Raw genomic sequence first — 23,471 nt, forward strand, 5'->3', positions numbered from 1 at the left:
ACAAGGCTAACATCTAGATAACTGAGAAGAAAATAACCAAATCAAGACTTCAAAGTGGTTCTATTAGAAAAGCCAAACCTGACAGTGGATTAAAAACAACAGCTGATGCCAACCCTAGAAGACCTAGAAATAACACAACTGAAAATTGGAGGCAGACAACACCAAACCTAGTCTCAACCAGCCCTACAAACACAGAGACATAATGAGAAGACAGAGAAGTGCAATCCAAATGAAACCACAAGAGAAATCTCCAGAAAACGGACTGAGTGATATGGAAATAACCAAACTGCCGGATGCAGAGTTTAGAATAATGATTGTCAGGATGCTTAGGGATCTTAGAACAACTATAGATGGTCGTTATGAACACCTAAATAAAGAGATAGCAAGTATAAGAAAAAGGACATTGAAATATTAAAAACAAATCAGTCAGAGGTGACAAGTACAATATCAGAAATGAAGAACACAATGGAAGGAATTAAAAGAAGGATGGATGAAGCTGAGGAATGAATCAGCGAGTTGTAGGACAAGATGAACAAAAGCAAGGAAGCAGAGCAGAAAAAAGAAAAGAGACTCAAAAAAGTCTGAGGAAACTCTGAGAAAGCTGTGTGACAACATGAAGAGAAATAACATCCACATTATAGGGGTTCCTGAAGAAGAAGAGAAAGAATAAGGGATAGAAACTTTATTTAATCAAATTATAGCTGAAAACTTCCATAAATTAATGCAAGGAAGGGTCTCACAAGTTCAAGAAGCACAGAGAACTCTATTAAAGAGAAACCCAAAGAGACACCAAGACACATCATAATTAAAATACCAAAGTTATGCAATAAAGAGAAAATATTAAAAGCTGCTAGAGAAAAGAAGGCTATCACCTACAAAGAAGCCCCAATAAGGATGACATCCAACTTCTCAACAGAAACACTTGAGGCCAGAAGAGAATGGCAAGAAATATTCAAAGTAATGCAGAACAAGAACCTACAACCAAGACTACATTAGCCAGAAAGGCTATCATTTAAAATTGGAAAAGAAATAAAAAGCTTCCCAGACCAAAAAAAAAAAAAAAAATCAAGGTATTCATTACAACCAAACCAATGCTACAAGAAATGTTAAGGGGCCCCTTGAGGACTCAAATAAATAAAATTAGAAATGAGAGTGATGAAATAACAACTGACGCAACAGAAATACAAATATTGTAAGAAAATACTATGAAGAACTCTATGCCAAAAAATTAAACAACCTAGGTGAAATGGACAAATTCCTTGAAACATATAATCTTCCAAAAATCAATCTGGAAAAATCAGAAAACGTAAACAGACTGATTACAACAAAAGAGATCGAAACAGTTACCAAACAGCTTCCAACAAACAAAAACCCTGGGCCTGATGGCTTCACTGGTGAATTCTACCAAATATTCAAAGAAGAACTAACTCCTATCCTTCTCAAGCTATTTCAAAAAATTCAAGAGGAAGGAAGACTTCCAAGTTCTTTTTATGAGGCAATCATAATTCTGATTCCAAAACCAGGCAAAGACAACATAAAGAAAGAAAATTATAGGCCAATATCCCTGATGAATTTAGATGCTAAAATCCTCAACAAAATATTAGCAAACCCAATCCAGCAATACATGAAAAAAAAAAAACATACACCATGATCAAGTGGGATTTATTCTGGGAGGCAAGGATTGTACAACATTCCTAAATCAATTAATGTGATTCACCACATAAACAAAAGGAAGGAGAAAAACCACATGATAATTTCAATAGATGCAGAAAAAGCATTTGATAAAATCCAGCACCCATTCATGATCAAAACTCTCAGCACAGTGGGAATACAGGGAGCATACCTCAACATGATAAAGGCCATCTATGACAAACCCACAGCCAACATTATAATTAATGGACAAAAATTAAAAGCAATTCCCCTAAAATCAGGAACAAGGCAGGGGTGCCCCCTTTCACCACTCTTATTCAACATAGTACTGGAAGTTTTAGCCACAGCAAACAGACAAGAAGAAGAAATAAAAGAATCTAAATTTGAAAAGAAGTAAAACTATCATTATTTGCAGATGATATGATACTGTATATAGAAAACCCTAAAGTCTCAGTCAAAAAACTACTGGACCTAATAAACGAATTCAGCAAGGTGGCAGGATATAAAATTAATACTCAGAAATCAGAGGCATTTTTATACACGAACAATGAACTGTCAGAAAGAGAAATTAAGGAAACAATTCCCTTCACTATTGCAACAACAACAACAAAAATACCTAGGAGTAAATTTAACCAAGGAGGTTAAAGACTTGTACTCAGAAAATTATAAAACATTGATAAAAGAAATCAAGGAAGATACAAACAAGTGGAAGCATATACCATGTTCATGGTTAGGAAGAATAAACATTATTAAAATGTCTATATTACCCAAAGCAATTTATAAATTCAATGCAATACTAATTAAAATACCAATGACTTGCTTCAAAGAAATAGAACACATATTCCAAAAATTTATGTGGAACCAAAAAAGAACACGAATAGCCTCAGCAATCTTGAAAAAGTAGAATAAAGTGGGAGGTATCACACTTCCTGATATCAAGTTATACTACAAAGGCCATTGTACTCAAAACAGCCTGGTACTGGCATAAGAACTGGCATATAGATCAATGGAACAGAACAGAGAACCCAGAAATAAACCTACATCATTATGGACAATTGATATTTTACAAAGGAGGTAAGAGCATACAGTGGAGTAAAGACAGTCTCTTTAACAAATGGTGTTGGGGAAACTGGACAGCTGCCTGTAAAGAAATGAAACTAGACCACCAACTTACACCATGCACAAAAATAAACTCAAAATGGACAAAGAACTTAAATGTAAATTGTGAAACCATAAGCATCCTAGAAGAAAACGTAGGCAGTAAGCTCACTGACTTCTATCACAGTAATATCTTTGCTGATTTATCTCTATAGGCAAATGAAATAAAAGACAGGATAAACAAATGGGACTATATCAAATTAAAAAGCTTTTGCACAGCTAAAGACAATATAAACAGGATAAAAAGACAAACCACACAATGAGAGAACATATCTGATAAGGGATTAATAACCAAAATTTATAAAGAACTTGTAAAATTCAACACCAGGAAGATAAACAATCCAATAAAAAAATGGGTAAAAGAAATGAATAGACACTTCTCCAAAGAGGATATACAGATGGCCAATAGACAAATGAAAAAAATGTTCAGCATCACTAATCATTAGAGAAATGCAAATTAAAACCACAATGAGATACCACCTCACACCAGTCAGAATGGTGCTCATTAACAAAACAACACATGATAGGTGCTGGCTGGCAAGGATGTGGAGAAAGGGGAACCCTCCTGCACTGCTGGTGGGAATGCAGACTGGTGCAGGCACAGTGGAAAACAGTATGGCGATTCCTCAAAAAATTAGAAATGGAACTGCCCTTGGACCCAGCCATCCCATTTATAGGAATATATTCCAAGGACAACATATCACCGACTGAAAAAAATGTACCCCCATGTTTATGGCAGCATTGTTCACAATACTGAAGATCTGTAAACAGCCCAAGTGTCCATCAGTGGACGAGTGGATTAAAATGCTTTGGTACATATATACAACAGAATACTATGGGGCTATGAAAAAGAAGGAAATATTACCTTTTGCAACAATATGGAGGGACCTGGAAACTATTATGTTGAGTGAAATAAGCCAGGCAGAGAAAGAAAAATATCATATGACCTCACTCATTTGAGGAATCCAAGGAATAATGAAAACTGAGGAATGGAATTGAGACAGAGGAAGGATAAAAGGGACCAGAGGAGCCCTGGCCGGTTGGCTCAGCGGTAGAGCATCGGCCTAGCGTGCGGAGGACCCGGGTTCGATTCCCGGCCAGGGCACACAGGAGAAGCGCCCATTTGCTTCTCCACCCCTCCGCCGGCTTTCCTCTCTGTCTCTCTCTTCCCCTCCTGCAGCCAAGGCTCCATTGGAGCAAAGATGGCCCGGGCACTGGGGATGGCTCTGTGGCCTCTGCCCCAGGCGCTAGAGTGGCTCTGGTCGCAACATGGCGACGCCCAGGATGGGCAGAGCATCGCCCCCTGGTGGGCAGAGCATCGCCCCTGGTGGGCGTGCCGGGTGGATCCCGGTCGGGTGCATGCGGGAGTCTGACTGTCTCTCCCTGTTTCCAGCTTCAGAAAAATGAAAAAAAAAAAAAAAAAAGGGACCAGAGGAAAAGAGGACAGAGGGAAAGGGGATGATAGGATGGGATAAACCTGAAGGGAAAGGGGAGGGCACTGTAGGGAGGGGGGCAAGGGAGATGTTGAAGGGAATAGGGGGGAGAGGGGATGCATTCAGGGCGACCCTAGAATCTATGTAAACACAATTAATTAAATAAAAAAGTAAAATAAAAAGATATTTTAAGAGTTTCCTTCTCTTCCTATTGTCTGTATCCTCTCAGATTTTATATTCAGTTGTTTCGATTTCTGCTTTTTATTTTTACCTTTTTAATATTTCTATATTTATTTATTAAATATGTATGAATCCTTGAATTTCTATTCATATTGAAGAATAAGAATTAAAATTGTGATAAAAGCTCAGTTATGAACAGGATTGTCAAGCAAATAGCTTCATAATAGGATCAGATTTTACATTGCAAGATTCGCAAATATCTATAAGTTAAAAGGCACTAATGAAGATAAGAGCAGAAATCAATGAAATTGAAAACAAATATGCACTGCAGAAAAGCAACAAAGCCTAAATTCCTTCTTTGAAAAGATTTATAAAATTGATAAGCCCTTAGATAGACTGACCAAGAGAAAAGAGAAAACTCAAAGTGCAAATATTAAGGATCAAACGAAAACATTTGGAGATAGTAAAAACAATTAGAGGATATTAAAAACAAAGATTTATGTCAAAATTTTGACACTTTATTTTCCTTGAAAAGTACAATTTACTAAAACTGATGTAAGAAGAAATAGACTACCTGAATAATCTTATATTAATTTTGAGAAATTGTATCTGTCTTAATCTGCTCCGGCTGGTATAATAAAATACAATGGACTGTGTGGCATAAACAACAGAAATTTATTTTCTCACAATTATAAAAGCCAAAAGTCCAAGATCAAAGTGCCGTCAGGGGTTGGTTTCTGGTGAGATCTCTCTTCCTGGGTTACAGATGACTGCCATCTCATGTGGCCTTTGTGCATTCAGGGAGAGAAAGATCTCTCTGGTGTCTTTTCCTATTATAAGGACAACACCTCTATAAGATTAGAGTCCTACCCTGATGACCTAATATAACCTCCCCAAAGGCCCATGTCCAAATATAATCACAATCAGGGTAGGGCTTCAACATAGGAGTTAGGCGGAGGAGGAACACAAAAGGCTATGAGTATTCTAAATTTAAAACTGCCCCATAACTTCAGATTTAGTTAGCATCACCAGCAAGGTCTATCAAACATTTAAAGAAGAAATAGTATTGATCTTTCAGATTTCAAAATTCTTTTAGAGAATAAAAAAACCAGAAACATTACCCAATTCTTTCTCTTTTTTTGAAGACCAGAATAATCTTAATTCCAAATCTTGACAAGGACATTATAATAAAATTTTGGGCCAATATATCTCAATAACAATCTGGTATAGCTTCATTGTGGTAAATGTTTCATGTTTCATTACTTTAACAGATTGTGTATTCTGCAGTTGCATGTTCTATAATGTGATTAGGTTAAGTTGCTTGATAATGTTCAAATTTTTTATCTACTTTTATGGATTTGAATATGTGCCTGATTTATCAATTACTCAGAAAAATGTGTTAAAATCTCCAAATATAATTGTGTTTTTTCCCATGTTTTCCTTTAGCTTTATCAATTTCTGTTAAGTTTATTTTGAAGCTCTTTTATTAGATGCAAATACATTTAGCACTGGTTTGTTTTCTTAATGAGTTGACATTTTATCAATATGAAATAATCTTACTGTGTCTGGCAATAATCCTTATCTTGAAGACTACTTTGTTTAATATCAATCTAGACATACCAGTTTTCTTATGATTAGTATTTGCATGGTTCTAAAATTTTCATTAATGTCTTTTCAGAATTTCTGTTTCTGTTGAAATACCCCCTTTTTTTCACGCACTATAATCCAATGTGTATTGTAAAACTTTTAACATATTTATAATAGTTTGTATGTTTTGTAATTGTTTTATTATGTATTAGACATCATGTGGAAAAAATGTGGAGGGTGTACTTTAATTTAGTTCTGAGAGAGCACAAGCCTTTTTCTCTCCTTGGTATTTAGAGTGCGAGGCTGATCTTTGGAAATCTTCCTAGATTTGAGTTGAGCTTTACCATTGACTGCAGCTTTCATTAACCCAACCCCAAACTCCCTCTTCATAGCCACCTCATATCTTGTCAGTATTAAGTTGGAAAAGGCTTGGACTAAAGTTTTAAATATGTTTGGTTCTCCTTTGGAGTCAACTCTGTCAGGGTCTTGGAACCCAACTACTACAAGAATGCATTGGCCTATAAATTCTCTAACTTCCCTGCCCCACCTCCTTTGCTGCCTTTTTTTTTTTTAATTTTCAGAAGTGAGTTATGGGATTAATTTTGTTTTTTGCATTTGAGTGTCTTTCAGACTCCAGTTTGTTATCCCAGTTTACACTGATGCCTTAGGCCCAGCTGATTGCTCTTCAACTCTGTGAAGTTCTGAATCATGTCAGGCCAACTCGTCCCTCAATGGGAGTGCATACCTCACTGCTGGGTAAGGAAGCTGCCACAGCTTTATCCTCACTTAGAAGGGACATATTTCTTTCTGGATTTCAGGTCATCAAGGCTTCCAGGTAAGGCAGCCTTTAAGGCTTGCAACCTGTGCTGTTGCACAAGGCCTCATGAGTAGAGGGCCCTACATTTGGTGTAACAGTCTGACATTACCAGCTTAAAATTCTTAATCATTTTTAAACTTGGGATTCTGCATTGTCACTAATTGTATAACTGTTCCTGCTTACTAGCATTCTCCACTCTTCACTTACCCCACAGAAAGATAGGATTTTCACTTGTTCCAGGTTTTTCTGCTGTGAAGATATAATATCATAAAGTTTTTGTCTCTATGCACATTATGTATCTTCTCTCTTATTTCTTACTCCTCACAATCAGACTAGACCTAGTGCTTTCAATAAAGTTTCTCTGACAACACAATGCATCTTTGTATCTGAATACTTGTTTTTATGATTGTCACATATATCCCTTGTTTTTTATTATTTATATTTATATATTTGCTTATATAAATCATATATTTTAAACAATATTAAGAGAAAGAAATATTTTCAAACTCAAATGTGTGGTTATTTTTATAAAACATGGCCTTGTGAAATTGTAATCTTGATCATTTTAGCTACTGGTTAGAAATATGTATTTTAATAAATTAAAATGTAATGCAATCTTTCCAGCCATATCAGCATCAAACCAATTGGATATTATAATAGGATATTCTGAATTTCTCTTATTTTTGTCTTCTTGCTGGTTTTTCATTCTCTGGAAATGTTTGTTCTTATTTAAAATTTTTAAACCACCTACATATTTCTCTGACATTCATCTACTCATTTATTTATTAATTAATGCACACTGAAAGTACTTATGAGCATGGACCAGCTCTGTATGAAATTTTCACTTCAGCAGTGATGACACCATAGTTGCTATCCTTATAAAGATAAAAATCTGCTGTCTGTTACCATAGAGAATCTTTTAGGGACCAAGTTAGGCTTCCTAGAAAAAGTGGCTTTTAATTTGATACTTGAAATGAGTTAAATGGGCCAAAAATGGGTTGGAAGAAATGGGTTTGGGACAGGGAGCCTTCTAAGCAGCAGGAAGAATGTGTACACAGTCTCTAAGGTAAGGAAGAGCAAGGTGTGGTCTAGATTAAAATTAATTTGTATATTGATAAATATATTTTTAATTTACAAAAAAAACTACTAATAAAAATATAATTATTATTTATTACACTGAAACATCCAACAATTTTAAGTATTTTCACCACATCACTAGTGTGACTTTTTAAATACTTCATAAGCAAGAAAAGCATGCTATTACATTTTTGGCTCTAGATTTATTGCAGACACCATCCAAGATACCCCAAAATATCTTGTAACTGTTGTAAGAAAATTAAATGAGGACATTGAGAAGGACTCATATGGAGCTTTTCTCTAGGATCAGTGTATCAGAGGAAGCCTTTTATAGAATTTGGTTTGGAGGCACAGAATTTAAACGTTGATCTCTGTCACTTTTCAAGAAGGGACTTTATAAAGTAAAGATTTTACAATATCTTAAGATTCTGAAAATTATAAGTTAAGTTCAGCATCTTCATTTAAGTAAATTATATACAAGCATTACCAACAACTTAAATTTATGTTAATGAACAATATTGATTTTCCTTTATTAGAAAAATCAAGAACCTCCAAAGAATATTGAAGAATTCTTAAAGCTTCAAAATTGGGTGAGTAGAGCATTCTATTTTATGTGCCAATACATCCTTTAAAATAATCAGCTATAGAGATGTAAAAGCTTAGAAAAAGATCGTAGGAACAGAAATTCTGTAGGTCCCATTTTTTTTCTTTTTTTTTTTGAAACTTTTTATTGAATTTATTGTGGTGACATTGATTAAGAGAATTATATAGGTTTCAGATGTACAATTCTACAATACATCACCTGTATATTGTATTCTGTGTTCACCACCCATAGTCAAGTCTCCTTCTGTCACCATTTATCCCGCCCTTATACCTTTTTCTACCTCCCCACCCTCCTTTCCCGCTGGTAATCACCGTACTGTTGTCTGTGTCTATGACTTTTGTTTTGTTTTATTTATTTTATTCATTAGAGTCCACATATAAGTGAAATCATGTGGTATTTGCCTTTCTCTGACTGACTTATTTCACTTAGCATAATATTCTCCAGGTCCATTGATGCTTTTTGTTGCAAAAGGTAAGATTTCCTTCTGTTTTATTGTCAAGCAGTATTTTATTGTGTAAACATAACCACATCTTTTTTATCCCCTCATCTACTGATGGGCACCTGGGCTGCCTCTAAATCTTAGCGATCATAAATAGCATTGCAGTTAATGTGGGAAATGTTTATAAATATTTACATCCTTTCATTAAGCTCTTATCTTACAGCCATTCCCTTTTGTCATTGTTCTATTCTCTTTTTCACTTTAAGAAATTTCTTGTCCTGTGTCTTATCAGAAGAATTATATAGAAATTTCTATATAATATTGTTCATATAAGATTTCTGTCTTATATATTTACACCTTCAAGAATATCTAACAATTATGCTTACTAACATCATTAACTATTTACCACAGCTAGACTCAGGTAATATGTAGTCATGTTGTATCGGTATTCTTTGATGTTGAATTAGAATAAAATATTTATAATGTGGTTTTATATTGAAAGCTCTAGTTTCCTTTATGTTTAACTACTGATCTGAAGTTATTGGACTTGTATGGATTTTCTCTTGGGTCCATGTCCTTTTGAGTCTGAAGGTCATGTTTGTTTTGCATTGTGGAGTGTCAAGGGCTAAGAAAAAGATGTTAGTGTGGAAGGCAGAGGGAACAGGAGGCTTTTTAATGAGGCGTGTACATATTTTGAGTAGATTAGATTTTAATTTGCACTTACTTATGCTTAAATGTAAACAGAATTTGCTGTGACTAAACTGTTGACAATTGAGTTTTAAAAATATCTATTTTCAAATATCCATATTGTTTTTATATTTGTTTAAGTTTTTCTTAATGTTTTGAAAATGGCTTGAGTTCTTTTAGGCAGCAAATAGAAAATGAAAATATTCCTAGTTTACAAAAAGTTTATTTCAGTTACTGTGGCAGAGCCAGATATTTTGAACTACGTTTAGGACAAGCTTTTGCAACAATTTTAATTTAAATATTGATGAAAATGTGCTGTAGCCTAATTATAGTATTCCAGGTCTTTTTTAATGTCAAGGGAAAGGAATTATTGTTAAAATTAAGCCAAACTCAGCAAATAATTATAGAGACATTTAGACTATACCATCATACATATTTGAGAACCTATAATTTCAGATGAAATTTTCTAATTATTTCAAGTGAAAAGTGAATAGTCACTCTGTTCAAATTAAGAGTAAAAACAGGCAAAGGACCCTGCCTTTGTGAAACTATCATTCTTTTTTATGAGGCATATTATAAACAAGTAAATAAAATATAAGAGAAATACAAATGCACTCTAAACTGCTATGGCTTTCTGGAAAGCCTGTCTCTGTTCAATTTTCCTATCCATCCATCCATCTGTTTAAATGATCCATAAGGACTATGTTTCCAAAAGTGACTGTCATTTTAATTTGACAATGTTTGACTCCAGGGATTTTATACTGTGACTATATCTTATTCTCCTGAGATTTTTGTATTTTTGACATTTAGTACCTAGGCATTGTGTGTCTTTTTTAAAATATATGTTAGAAGGATTTGGGAAAGTGCACTAATGTATCTAAGTAATATTCTTTATTCCAAAATGGCAGAGGGACCTAGATCCCTCTGAGAAAGTTTTCCAACATTAAAAGCTTGGTATTATTTAGGCACTTATTATCCTTAGCACAAGTCATAAATAAAGATGTATATGACAGCTTTAGTAAGCTTTTTGAGGGCCTATAAACAACAGAAATTTATATCATAGTTCTGGAAGCTGGGGGAAAAAAGATCAAGGCACCAGCAGATTTGTACAACACCTGCTTCCTGTTTCATATAGAGAGTCTCCTTGCTGTGCCTTTACATGGTAAAAGGGATGAGCAAGTTCCCTGGAGCCTCATTTATAAGGGAGGGCACTAATACCAATCATGAAGGTTCCACCCTGGTGACCTAATCACCTCCCAAAAGCTCCACTACCTAATACAATCACATTTAGGGTTAGGATTTCAACATACACATTTTGGGGTGACACAAACATTCAGACCATGGCAGAAGGTATCAGCTCTAGTGTCCGACAGACATAGGACAAAGGACAAACTGCTTCCCAAATTTAGATCATCAATAAAGACTAGCAGAATCTGCACATCATTAAATTTTAGAGTTGAGTGGGCTTTGATAGGTCTAACTAGCCACTGTGTTTTCTACTTTATAATCCCTTTAGCATTAGTGGCTTAGTAGGCTTTTAAACAAAAAAGAAAAGAAGTGAAATAGACCAAGGCAAGTTTAAAATTCCTGATCGGCAGATTTCAGATATATCTCCATTTAGCTAAATTCCCAGAATATTTTACCCAAAACTTATTAAATAGTTTCATCATATGCAAATTTCCTATCATTCCAGAAGGCATTCTGTTACTTATAAACTCTTAATTATATTGGCTAACTCTCTTTGTTTTGTTATTAATTGATTATATTGAAAGATAATCTTATATTTGGATTTGCAAATATTAATGTTGTGATTCCCCTTTCATTCCTATTGTTTCCCCTCTCTTTTGTTTTCTTTTCTTCCTTTCCTTTCTTACCTGAATAATTTAGTGCTAAAGCCATTTGGGGGCCAAACCAAGGCAGGCATCCACATTGGCTGGGGAGATGGGGATGTACCGGGGTAGCACAGAGCAAGCTGTCTGAACTCAACCACAGTGAGGAGGGTGTCCATGGGACACCAAAAGTGTCAGAGTTCAAGGGAATAAGGATGGTATACACACATGGCCAGGGATAGGGGTGGAGTGTGATTTCAGGAGGAGGGGAGGTAGGCTATGGCCTGATATGGGAAATCAGAGCCCAAGTTGGAATAAGGAGGGTGTACCCGTAGAATAAGCAGCCAGTTAAAGGGTGTCGGGATAAGAAAGACATTTGGTAGAGGCTAGAGGTTATCAGTAGATATGAGAGATTGGTTAGTGATCACTAGAAAAGACTGATAAAACTAATACATATATTAAAGATAATGGCAGCTAGATTTTTCATTGTTGGAGGTGATAATTATAATATGGAAAGAGAGAAAACTAGAATATTTGGAATTGGAATTAGAATTAAAGATGTGATAAGGTGCCAAAGAACTGTAAAACTTAGTATTGGCAACACCATTTTAAAGAGGAAAAGTCAGGCTTCTTGCCCCCTCCGTTCTGTGGAAAATGTAGGGAGAAGAATGCAGGAGCTTTCTGGCTTATAAGGACAAATGGGTCATCTAGTTCTCTGGAAGGATTGAGGCTACTACTTGCTAGACAACAAAGAAGATAAAGATTATCTAAAAACTTCCTTTCTCTTTCAATAAGAGACAATATTTACATATCCTACACTGATTTTAACTCTTCCTCCCTTCCTGGAGTCCTGAGAATAACATATACCTCTAGACAAAGGAATGGGAGGTAGACACTAAAAGATTTGTGAATGTCTTTGATATGTAAAACAACATCACTATTGTGTTACCTTGTAAGTTTTAATATGTAGGAATGTTTTTTATAGATCCTATAGATGAATGTTATAAGCCTGTTAATAATTAATTATCATATCATGCTCCTCCTTCTTTTCCCCCAACCTATATGTGATCAAGTCTATATAACTAGCGTCAGGGCTATTTTGCACACACATGATTTGGGTTAGCTATACCCCATGTAAGTCATATGCAGCTGGTTTATTAATAAATCTCCTCCTAAAAATTCTTCTGTATCCTGCCTTGGCGTCTCTACGTAAACCCACGGAATTAAGGTACGCTACTTTACAACAAAGATACCAACGTGAGCTCATGGTTTTAAGTACACAGAAAAGACTGAGGAACTAAGGACAGATGAAGCCAAAATGTAATGTGTGATATTGAACTAAATCCTTCTTCTATAAAGGGCATTATTGGTTCAATTGATGAAATTTGAATTAAATCTGAGGATTGAATAGGAACAATGCATCAGTGCTTATTTCCTGATTCTGATGGTTATATTTAGGTTATATAGAAAAATGTGTTTGTTTTTAGGAAACACACACTAAAATATTAAAGGATGGTGGATCATCAGTTAAGCAACGTATTTTCAAATGATTCAGGAAAATAATTTTAATAAAGCATTTGAAACTTCTTAAGTTTATAATTATTTCCAAAACTTTTTAAAATTTAATTGGATTAATTGGGGTGACAGTGGTTAATAAAATTTTGCAGGTTTCAGGTACACAGGTCTATAGTATTATATATTGCATCAGCTGTACACTGCACTGTGTGTTCATCACCCCAAGTCAAGTCTCTATCACCATTTACCCTCTTTTACCCTCTTCTCTCTCCCCAGTCTCTTTTCTTTCTTATAATCATTATACTGCTGTCTGTGGCTATGAGTTTTTGAAAACTATGTTTAATAAAAAATAATGCTATGTAAGGCCCTGGCCAGTTGGCTCAGTGGTAGAGCGTTGGCCTGGCATGCGGGGGACCCGGGTTCAATTCCCAGCCAGGGCACATAGGAGAAGCGTCCATTTGCTTCTCCACCCCCCCTCCTTCCTCTCTGTCTCTCTCTTCCCCTCCTGCAGCCGAGGCTCCATTGGAGCAAAGATGGCCCGGGCGCTGGGGATGGCTCCTTGGCCTCTGCCCCAGGCGCTAGAGTGGCTCTGGTCGTGGCAGAGCGACGCCCCGGAGGGGCAGAGCATCGCCCCCTGGTGGGCAGAGAGTCGCCCCTGGTGGGCGTGCCGGGTGGATCCAGATCGGGTGCATGCAGGAGTCTGTCTGTCTCTCCCCGTTTCCAGCTTCAGAAAAATACAAAAATAATAATAATAATAATAATAATGCTATGTAATAAAATCTCAATTTTAGCTCATTGATTCAATTTTAGCTCATTTTTTACAGGATTATTGGCCAAAGGAAGTTATTTTTGAAGATAATGATATATGGTTATACACTCTGAATAAAATAAAAGAAGATAGTTCATTTAATTCAATTTATACATATCTATGGGAAAATGTCCCTAGAATATATGATACAGTGGCGATCATGGAATCAAGATTACAAGAATGTTCATTGCTTTTGGAAAACCACGCCTCTAAGATATTTGAGTGGGACAGCATAGTTTCTGAGACAGGTAAACCTTATTTTTATAAGAGTAAAATAATGGTTAGTTGTCTGTGTGTATGTGTGTGTGTGTGTGTCTGTATCTCTATGTGAAATCTCATAAAGAATGAAATCCTAAGGTATAAAATATCTAAAAACATAAAAATAGCTGTATTTTATTTTAAAACCTCTTCATTTCAAAATGGTCCAGTACAGATTTTTAGTTGAATATAAGCACGTGGTTTAAAGAAAGTATCGCTCAGACAAAGAATCAAATAGCTGTGAACTTTAAGCTGGAGCAGAGGTAGCCAAATATCAGGGAAACAGTATTGTATCAACTGATACTAGTACCAGAGACAAGCAAGCCAGCAACAGCCAGGGTAGCAGAACATAAATACTTAAAACCCAAAGGAAAAGGGGTGAGAGTTGATGAACATGAGCTAGGTTACCTTGTAGGAAAGAAGTATTTAGCATTCAGTACTGAATAGCTGCAGACTGAGTAAAAAGCATTTCTACTAGTAATGATAATTACTACTTTTTTTTAGTATTTATATTTCTTTTAATCTAAGTAACACTTTCAGAACAGTTTTTAGGTACCAGTGATAATTCCTGTCTTATTCTTGATTTAATGAGCAAGTGTGTCATATACAGCATAAGCCTTAAAAATGCTGATATTGGTTATGTTTATAAAATAAATAATTTTAGCCTAACCAGGTGGTGGCGCAGTGGATAGAGCGTCGGAATGGGATATGGAGGACCCAGGTTTGAGACCCCGAGGTCGCCAACTTGAGCATGGGTTCATCTGGTTTGAGCAAGGCTCACCAGCTTAAGCCCAAGATCGCTGGCTCGAGCGAGGGGTCACTCAGTCTGCTGTAGCCCCCGGTCAAGGCACATATGAGAAATAAATCAATGAACAACTAAGGAACCGCAATGAAGAATTGATGTTTCTCATCTCTCTCCCTTCCTGTCTGTCTGTCCCTATCTGTCCCTCTCTCTGACTCTCCCTCTCCCACAAGAAAAAAAAAATTTTAATTAGTTATATTATTTAGATATTTAATATTCTTTTATGGACCTTGGTTTTTCAGATTCTAATTATGTATTAAAATGTACTACTATTAAATTTGCTACTGTCTTATTTTAAATTTTCTTATTTAATTTAGGATTATTTTTAATATAAAATAGTTTTGAAATATATGTATAGACAGAGAGAGAAAGAGAAAGAGTGCACATGTGTACACTTAAACTAATTTTATATATATTCATTGTCCTCAATGTGCAAATTTCAGAGTTTACACTTAAGTTTATGTTAACTGACTTCAGACCCCCCCCCATAGTCTTTTATTAGACCCTGTTTCAAAGTATTGTACATTCTTAAATTTAAGGTGACCATAAAATCACCAATGCAGTTACTGAACTATTTGGAAAACAATGGCTTGTTCAATAAAAAGGGATTGAAGTAAAACTTTAGATATAGAAGTAAGTACTACAGACATACTAGTTGGAATACAGCAGTTCTAAAAAACAAAAAAAGAAATAAGATATAAAATAGGTTATAACACAGTTCCATTCCTACAAGAGTGTCACAAGCCAAATTTTGGTGTAAGTCAAAACACACCCTATCCTAAGTCACTTACCTATCCTAACATAGTTATAAAATAATAATCTAGAACACAAAAACACAACTAAGCCACAGAAAAAGGAAAGGACATAAATATACCATACTGTACACTGTACTATATTAACAGAAAAAAATGAAAAAAAATTAAGTGTAAAAAAAATTCCTTCCCTTTATTCCTGTGGTTGGCTTGCATACTGGAAGGGGCATTGCAAGGTGGGAGAGAGTGACCTATTGGGAGGAGGCAGCTGGAGAGGCAGGAGAACCTGCTGAAGGTGCTGGAGGTACTAGGTCAGGTGAATCAGGATTACCTAAGGAACATGCAGGAGACACTGGAGATGATTCTACCTGTACTACAGGTGTTTCATCTCAAGATGCAGCTGATGGAGAGGGTACAGGATGTGTTACAGGCCTCTCTACTTCCTTAAAGAATTGTTCCAGGCTAGTCAGGAAGGTTGATGACTTCTTCTCTTCCAAAATCTACCTATAGCATTGCAAGGCATCCATAACAGCTCTGTAGACCTTACTGAGTCTATTATTGCTGGAGTCCTCAGCCTGAAATTTTGCCAACCCATTCTCTACCATAGAAAAACCTTCTGCCAGACTCTTAGTAGTAAATCTCTTGGGTTTGGGGTTTCTATCTCTTCCTCTTCAATCAACTGCTTCTCCAGCTGAATTGGGTCCTCTGCAGACAGCTCCTCTCCATGTGATGCCAGTAGCTCTGTGACGTCCATCGTGATGGCTTTCCTCTTCTTTAAAGACTGACTTTCATTTAGGAGCCATGATAAGGTCCAGAAAGTCACCAAACAAAGCAACACAAACAAAACACTTACACTTTTAACAGTCCAAAATGGTGTAGGTAAGCATACTGGGGATGCCAACTCCCTCACTCCTATGCCGCATTATTCTTCTGCCACGTACAACCAAACTAGTTGACCCACATAATCTGTAAATATGACCCTAACAGTGTAAGCTGAAACACTTATGTCTCAATTTTTTAAAGTTTTTATGGGAGTGAGTGTCAAAATTCAAAACGTCATATGTTGAGACTGTCGTCATAACCCCAGGACTTCCTGTAGTTATTTAGTCATTCAATAAGAGTTTGTGTGTGTATCATTGTGCTTATCAAAATAGCTAGTGGATCCCATGGGATAGTTTCATATATTTTTTAATTAAAGTAGTTAAATTATTTTTACTTTTAAACAAGTTATTATATATGTATACACACTCACATATATGTTTTAAATTCTGATTTTTTTCAAGATTCTTCAGGAAAATTGGAAAAACAGAAGAAATTTCTAAGGAAGTACCATAAGAGAAAGATGATAAGGGTATGGTATTTAATTTCATCTTTCTTGAAAAATTATATTTCCACAGAAAATATAATTGCTATAATCACATAAATAATTCCATAGATTTTTTAAAAATTCTTTTTAGTCTTTTAAAATCTAACTCCATGTTTTTTTCAAAAGGATTCATATTCTCTTTGCATGTATAATATATGAGTGTTGGCATTTTCACATCACTAGAAGTTATTTAAAAACTAATTTTAATGTATATACATATTACATCCTCTAGTTATTTTATAACTTATACTCCATATTTACTGAAAATCCCATATCAGTTCCCTTCCTATAGAAAAAAATAAGAATTGCTTTTATCAAGCATTCAGAGCAGTATTAACACCTGTCCTCAAAATATTACAAAAATCCAAGAGGAGGAAAGTTTCTCAAACTCACTTTATGAGGCCAGCATTATCTTAATTCTAAAACCAGATTCAGATACTACAAAGAAAAATACAGGTTGGTATTTAAGAGTCCAAAATGAACATAGATTCTAAAATCAACAAAATATTAGCACATTGGATTCAACAATACATTAAAAATATTACACACCATGATCAAGTGAGCTTAACTCTGGGGATGCAAGTTTGGTACAATATCCATAAATCAATAAACATGCTACACCATATACACAAAATGAATGATAAAAATCACATGATTGTATCAATAGATACAAAAAAGGTATGATAATATTCAGCACCCATTTTTGATAAAAAGTCTCAAGTGGGAATAAAGGAACATACTTCAACATAATAAGGGCCGTATATGACAAACCCACAGCCCAACATCATACTCAAAAGGCAAAAACTAAAAGTGTTTTTTTTAAGATCAGAAACAAAACAGAGATATCTGCTATCACCACTCTTATTCAACATAGTACTGGAAGTCCTAACCACAGCAGTCAGACAAGAAGAAGAAATAAAAGGCATCCAGTTGGATAAAAAGAAGTAAAATTGTCATTATTTGCAGATGACATGATACTGTATATAGAGAACCTGAAAGATTTCACCAAAAATCTACTAGAACTGATAAATGAATTAAGTAAAGTAGCAGCATAAATAAATATCCAGAAATTAGTTGCATTTTTATATACCAATAATGAACTTTCAGAAAGGGAAATAAAACAATCCCATTTACAATTGCATCAGAAAGAATAAAATACCTAGGAATAAATTTAACCAAGGATGTGAAAGGACTATACTTGGAAACTATAAGACACTGAACAAAGGAATTGAGGACCATACAAATAAGTGGAAGCATTTACCATGTTTATGGATAGGAAGCATTAATCTCAAAATGTTCATACTACCCAGTGCAATCTATAGATTCAATGCAGTTCTTATCAAAATACAATGGCATATGTTTTAGAACTGGAAAAATATTGCAAAAATTTATATGAAATCATGAAAGACCCCAAATAGCCACAACAATTTTGAGAAAAAAGAACAAAGAGGAATCATGCTGCCTGATATCAAACTATACTACAAGCCTGATATCAAGTATACTACTATACAAACTATAGTATTCAAGGCAGCATGGTACTAACATGAACAGACATACACGTAGGTCAATGGACCAGAATAGAGAGCCCAAAAATAAACCCATGACTTTATGGTCAATTAATATGCATCAAATGAGGCAGGAATATCCAATGGGATAAAGATAGTCTATTCAATAAATGGTATTGGTATAGTTGGACAGATAAGTGCCCCCCAAAAAGAAAATAGGCCACCTTCTTAAACCATACACAAGAATAAACTCAAAATGGATTAAAAATATACATGTTAGATTCAAACCATAAAAATCCTAGAAGAAAACACAGGCAGCAAAATCTCAGGCATTTCTCATAGCAGTAATTATTCTGATATAGCTCCTCAGGCAAGAAAAAAATAAATAGATGAAACTACATCAAACTAAAAAGTTTTTATACAGCAGAAGAAACCATCAACAAAATGAAAAGACAATGAATGGGAGAACATATTTACCAATGATACAGCTGATAAGGGCTTACTATCCAAAACTAATAAAAAACTTATAACAACTGAACCCCCCCAAAAAAAAACTTTAACAATCCAATTACAAATGGGCAAAGAACCAGAAAAGGCACTTCAAGAAAGAGGACATACAAATGGCAAATAAACATACAAAATAATGTTCAACATCACTAGTCATCAGAGAAATGCAAATGAAAACCATGAGATATCACCTCACACATGTCAGAATGGCTAGCCTCAATAAATCAACGAACAAGTGTTGGCTAGGACACAGAGGAAAGAGAACCCTCATGCAATGTCAGTGGGAATGCAGATTTGTGCAGCCACTGTGGAAAACTGTGGAGATGCTTCAAAAAATTAAAAATGGAACTGCTTTATGACCCAGCAATTCCATTTCTGGGAATTTATGCCAAGAAGCCCAAAACACTAATTTGAAAGAATATATGAGGTATCACACTACCTAACTTCAAGTTATACTATAGAGCAGGGGTCTCAAACTCGCGGCCCGCCGAACAATTTTGTGCGGCCCGCAGACTAATCCACAAAGTTCAAAATATTTTGGATAAAATTAAGTAAGCGTAGGGGCCTACTTGTATTTTTCATTTCTCTAGCATCCTAGCTAGATATTAGCTTAGTTAACAGCAGTTGTGATGCAAACTACAGTTTCTGGTCGTTTTGTGACACTGAGTAAACTGCATGTATGATTGTGCTTGTTGTACTGATTTTTTTTTGTTTTCAACTGCAGTGAGAAAAGTGTTGCGTAACAGTTGCCTTTTGTAGACCTAGTGCAGGTCGCAGAACGGCTGTGATCTTGCTCTGCGGCCCACATGCTGAGTTGAGTTTGAGACCCCTGCTATAGAGCTACAATAATCAAAACAGCATGGTATTGGCAAAAAAAAATAGACATACAGACCAATGGAGCAGAATCAAGAGCCCAGGAATAAAATCACATATATATGGACAAATCATCTTCAACAAAGGAACCAGAAACACACAATGGAGAACAGAAAGCCCAATAAATGGTGCTAAGAAAATTGAAAAGCCACATGCAAAAGAATGAAACTTGACTACAGTTTGTCCCCTTGCACAAAAATTAATTCAAAATGGATCAAAGACCTAAATATAAGATCTTAAATAATAAACTACATAGAAGGAAACAGGTTTTATACTCATGGACCTTGGCTTTAGAGATCAATTTGTGAATTTGACCCCAAAAACAAGGGATGTAAAGGTAAAAATAAATGAATATAACTATCAAACTAAGAGCTTCTGCACAGCATAAGAAACTGACAACAAAACAAATAGGCAGCCAACTAAATGGAAGATGATATTTGCAAACAACAGCTCTGATAACGAGTTAATATCCAAAATATGTAAAGAACTCACAAAGCTCAGCAACAAACAAGCAAGCAATCCAATTAAAAAATGGGGAGAAGACCTGAACAGACACTTCTTCCAAGAGGAATTACAAATGGTCAACACATATATGAAAAGATGCTCATCTTCACTAGCTATTTGAGAAATGCAAATCAAAACTATAAAGAGATACCACCTCACAGCTGTTTGATTGGCTTTGTTCAACAAGACAGGTAATAAAAAGTGTTGGAAAGGCTGTGGAAAAAAAGAAACCTTCATTCACTGCTTGTGGAAATGAAAATTAGCACAACCATTAGGGAAGAAAATATGGTGCTTCCTCAAAAAACTAAGAATAGAACTACCATATAACCCAGCAATTCCTCTTCTGGATATCTACCTCCAAAACTCAAAAACATTAGTATGTAAAGACATGTGCACCCCCCATGTTCATCAGAGCATTATTCACAGTAGCCAAGACATGGAAACAACCAAAGTTTTCCTCGATAGAGGATTAGATAAAGAAGATGTGATACATATATACACAATGGAATACTACTCAGGCATAAGAAATGATGACATGACATTTATGACAACATGGGTGGACCTTGAGAACATTATACTGAGTGAAATAAGTAAATCAGAAAAAGCTAAGGACTGTATGATTTCACACATAGGTAGGATATGAAACTGAGACTCGTGGACATAGATAAAAGTGAAGTGGTTACTAGGGGAAGGGGCACATCAGGGAGGGAGAAGAAGGGGAAGGGGTTGGGAAGGGTTTAAAGAGGGACAAATATAAGGTGATGGAAAGTGATTTGATTTGGGGTGATGGGTATACAATATAATCAACAGTTTAAATGCTATAGAAATGTTTACCTGAAACCTATGTACTCTTATTGATCAATGTCACCTGTTAAATTAAATTTTCTAAATAAAATGTTAAAAAAGAAAATATATGCACTCCTATGTTCATTGCAGCATTATTTACAATAGCCAAGATTTGAAAGCAGCCACATGCCCATCAGTAGATGAATGGATAAAAAAAGTAGTGGTACATTTACACAATGGAATACTACTTGCCCATAGAGAAGGAAATCTTAACTTTTGCAACAAAAAAACATAGATGGACTAGAGAGTATTATGCTAAGTGAAATATGCTAGTCAGGAAAGACAAATATCATATATTACTTATATATGGAATCTAAAGAATAAAATAAAAAACAATAGAAACAGACTCAAGATGCAGAAAACAGACTGACAACTGTTAGAAGGGAGGGGTATTGGGGGACTGAGTGAAAAAGGTGAAGGGATTAGTCAAACAAAAATCCTCATAGACACAGACAATAGTATGGTGATTAGCAGAGGGAAAGGGGGCTCAGGGGAGGTAGAAGAAGGTAAAAGGGAGATAAATGGTGACAGAAGACTTGACTTTAGGCACTGAACATACAATACAAAATACAGATGATGTATTATAGAATTGTACACTTGAAACCTGTATAATTTTTTGAAGGAATTGAGAGACAGACAAGAAGGGAGAGAGATGAGAAGTATCAATTCTTTGTTGTGGCACCTTAGTTGTTCATTGGTTGCTTTCTCATATGTGCCTTGACCAGGGGGCTCCAGCAGAGGGAGTGACCCCTTGGTTAAGCCAGTGACCTTGAACTTAAACCAGCAACCTTGGACTTCAGGCCAGTGACCTTTGGGCTTAAGGCAGCAACCTAGGACATGGGGCCATGTCTATGATCCCACACTGAAGCCAGTGACCCTGCACTGAAGCCCGGTAAGCCCACGCTAAAAGTGGTGAGCCTGTGCTCAAGCTGGATAAGCCTGTGCTCAAGTGGGCAGCCTCAGGGTTTCAAATTGGGTCCTCTGCGTCCTAGGCCAACGCTCTGTCCACTGTGCCACCACCTAGTCAGGTAAAACCTATATAATTTTCTTAACCAATGTCACCCAGATAAATTCAATAAAAAAAAATAAGAATTATTTTGTATTACCTTTAGAATTACTATGTCAATTAAAAATTATCTTTGAGATTTTGACTAGAATTATAATTGGCTTTTCAATTACTATTAGAAACTTAATCCTTTTCTAAAATACATTTTAAATTATATAATGTTAAAGCTATAAAGATTTTTAAGTGTCATCACTACTCTACCCACCACATTAAATGTTATTTTTTAAATTCAAAATTACTTTTATTTTTTTCTGATTATGACTAAGGTATTTATTTTTAAAAATTAAAAGAAGTATATTATAAAATTTTTATTAGTAAATATTTTTCTATACCCTTTTAGAATTAACTAATGTAGTGGATGCTCCAGGTTAATATACATTATTCATTATTATTTACAAAGCTGCTGTGAATATATTTAGAGACATATACTGTACTTATCCATGAGTATTTTCTCAAGATTAATTTCTAGAAGTGGAGACACATGTGGTAAAAATATGACAAAGCTTTTTACACATGTTGACAAATTGTTCTCTAAAAAAGTAGGACCATATATATACAGACAGCAAATATTTACTTATGGTTGTTTCCACTATAAAGACTGCTGTCTTAGGGACAACTGCAGATGAATTATTTCAGCAGTTCCTCCTTCTTCAAAGACTTGTATGTCAACATAGAGGTCCATGTTTTATAGGACATACTCGAGCTCACTCCATGCTCCCTGGAGCTTTAGCACAAGGGAATGCCCTTGTTGATCAAGCTACCCAAAAGAAAATTATTTGGAGCAACCATGACAGATTGAGCAATTCAGTCTCATAGTATTCATCACCAGAACGCTGCAGCCCTGTGTAAACAGCTTCAACTTTCTCGGGAAGCAGCATGGCAGATTGGTAAATCCTGTCCAAGGTGTCCTATACTACAATCTGTCCCCTCATTTGGAGTTAACCCTCAAGGACTCCTACCAGGACAACTTTGGCAAATGGAGGTTACTCATATACCTTTATTTGGCAAACAGCCCTATGTCCATGTTACAGTGGATACTTATTCTGGATTTATATACATAGTAACCTCTGCCAGAACAGGAGAGACTGCTAAGTAGGTTATAGCTCATTGTCTGTTTGCATTTTTCTATTATTGGATTTCCTAAACTGGTTAAAACTGACAATGCTCCTGCATATGTAGCAAAAGCATTTACTGTATTTTTTCAAACC

The 23,471-nt window shown here is 35.4% G+C and overlaps 1 protein-coding gene across 1 annotated transcript in view; it reads left to right on the forward strand.

The window, feature by feature from the left end:
• Positions 1-23,471, forward strand: part of FAM227B (family with sequence similarity 227 member B) — a 265,178-nt gene that overhangs the window by 6,914 nt on the left and 234,793 nt on the right. Inside the window, exons 3-5 of the mRNA XM_066276688.1 lie at positions 8,439-8,492; positions 13,801-14,032; positions 16,880-16,947. Coding sequence (XP_066132785.1) covers positions 8,439-8,492; positions 13,801-14,032; positions 16,880-16,947 — 354 coding nt within the window. The remainder of the gene's footprint in view (positions 1-8,438; positions 8,493-13,800; positions 14,033-16,879; positions 16,948-23,471) is intronic.

The sequence above is a fragment of the Saccopteryx bilineata genome, chromosome 4 (genome assembly GCF_036850765.1).
Source record: "Saccopteryx bilineata isolate mSacBil1 chromosome 4, mSacBil1_pri_phased_curated, whole genome shotgun sequence".
In the NCBI taxonomy this organism is placed as follows: domain Eukaryota; kingdom Metazoa; phylum Chordata; class Mammalia; order Chiroptera; family Emballonuridae; genus Saccopteryx; species Saccopteryx bilineata.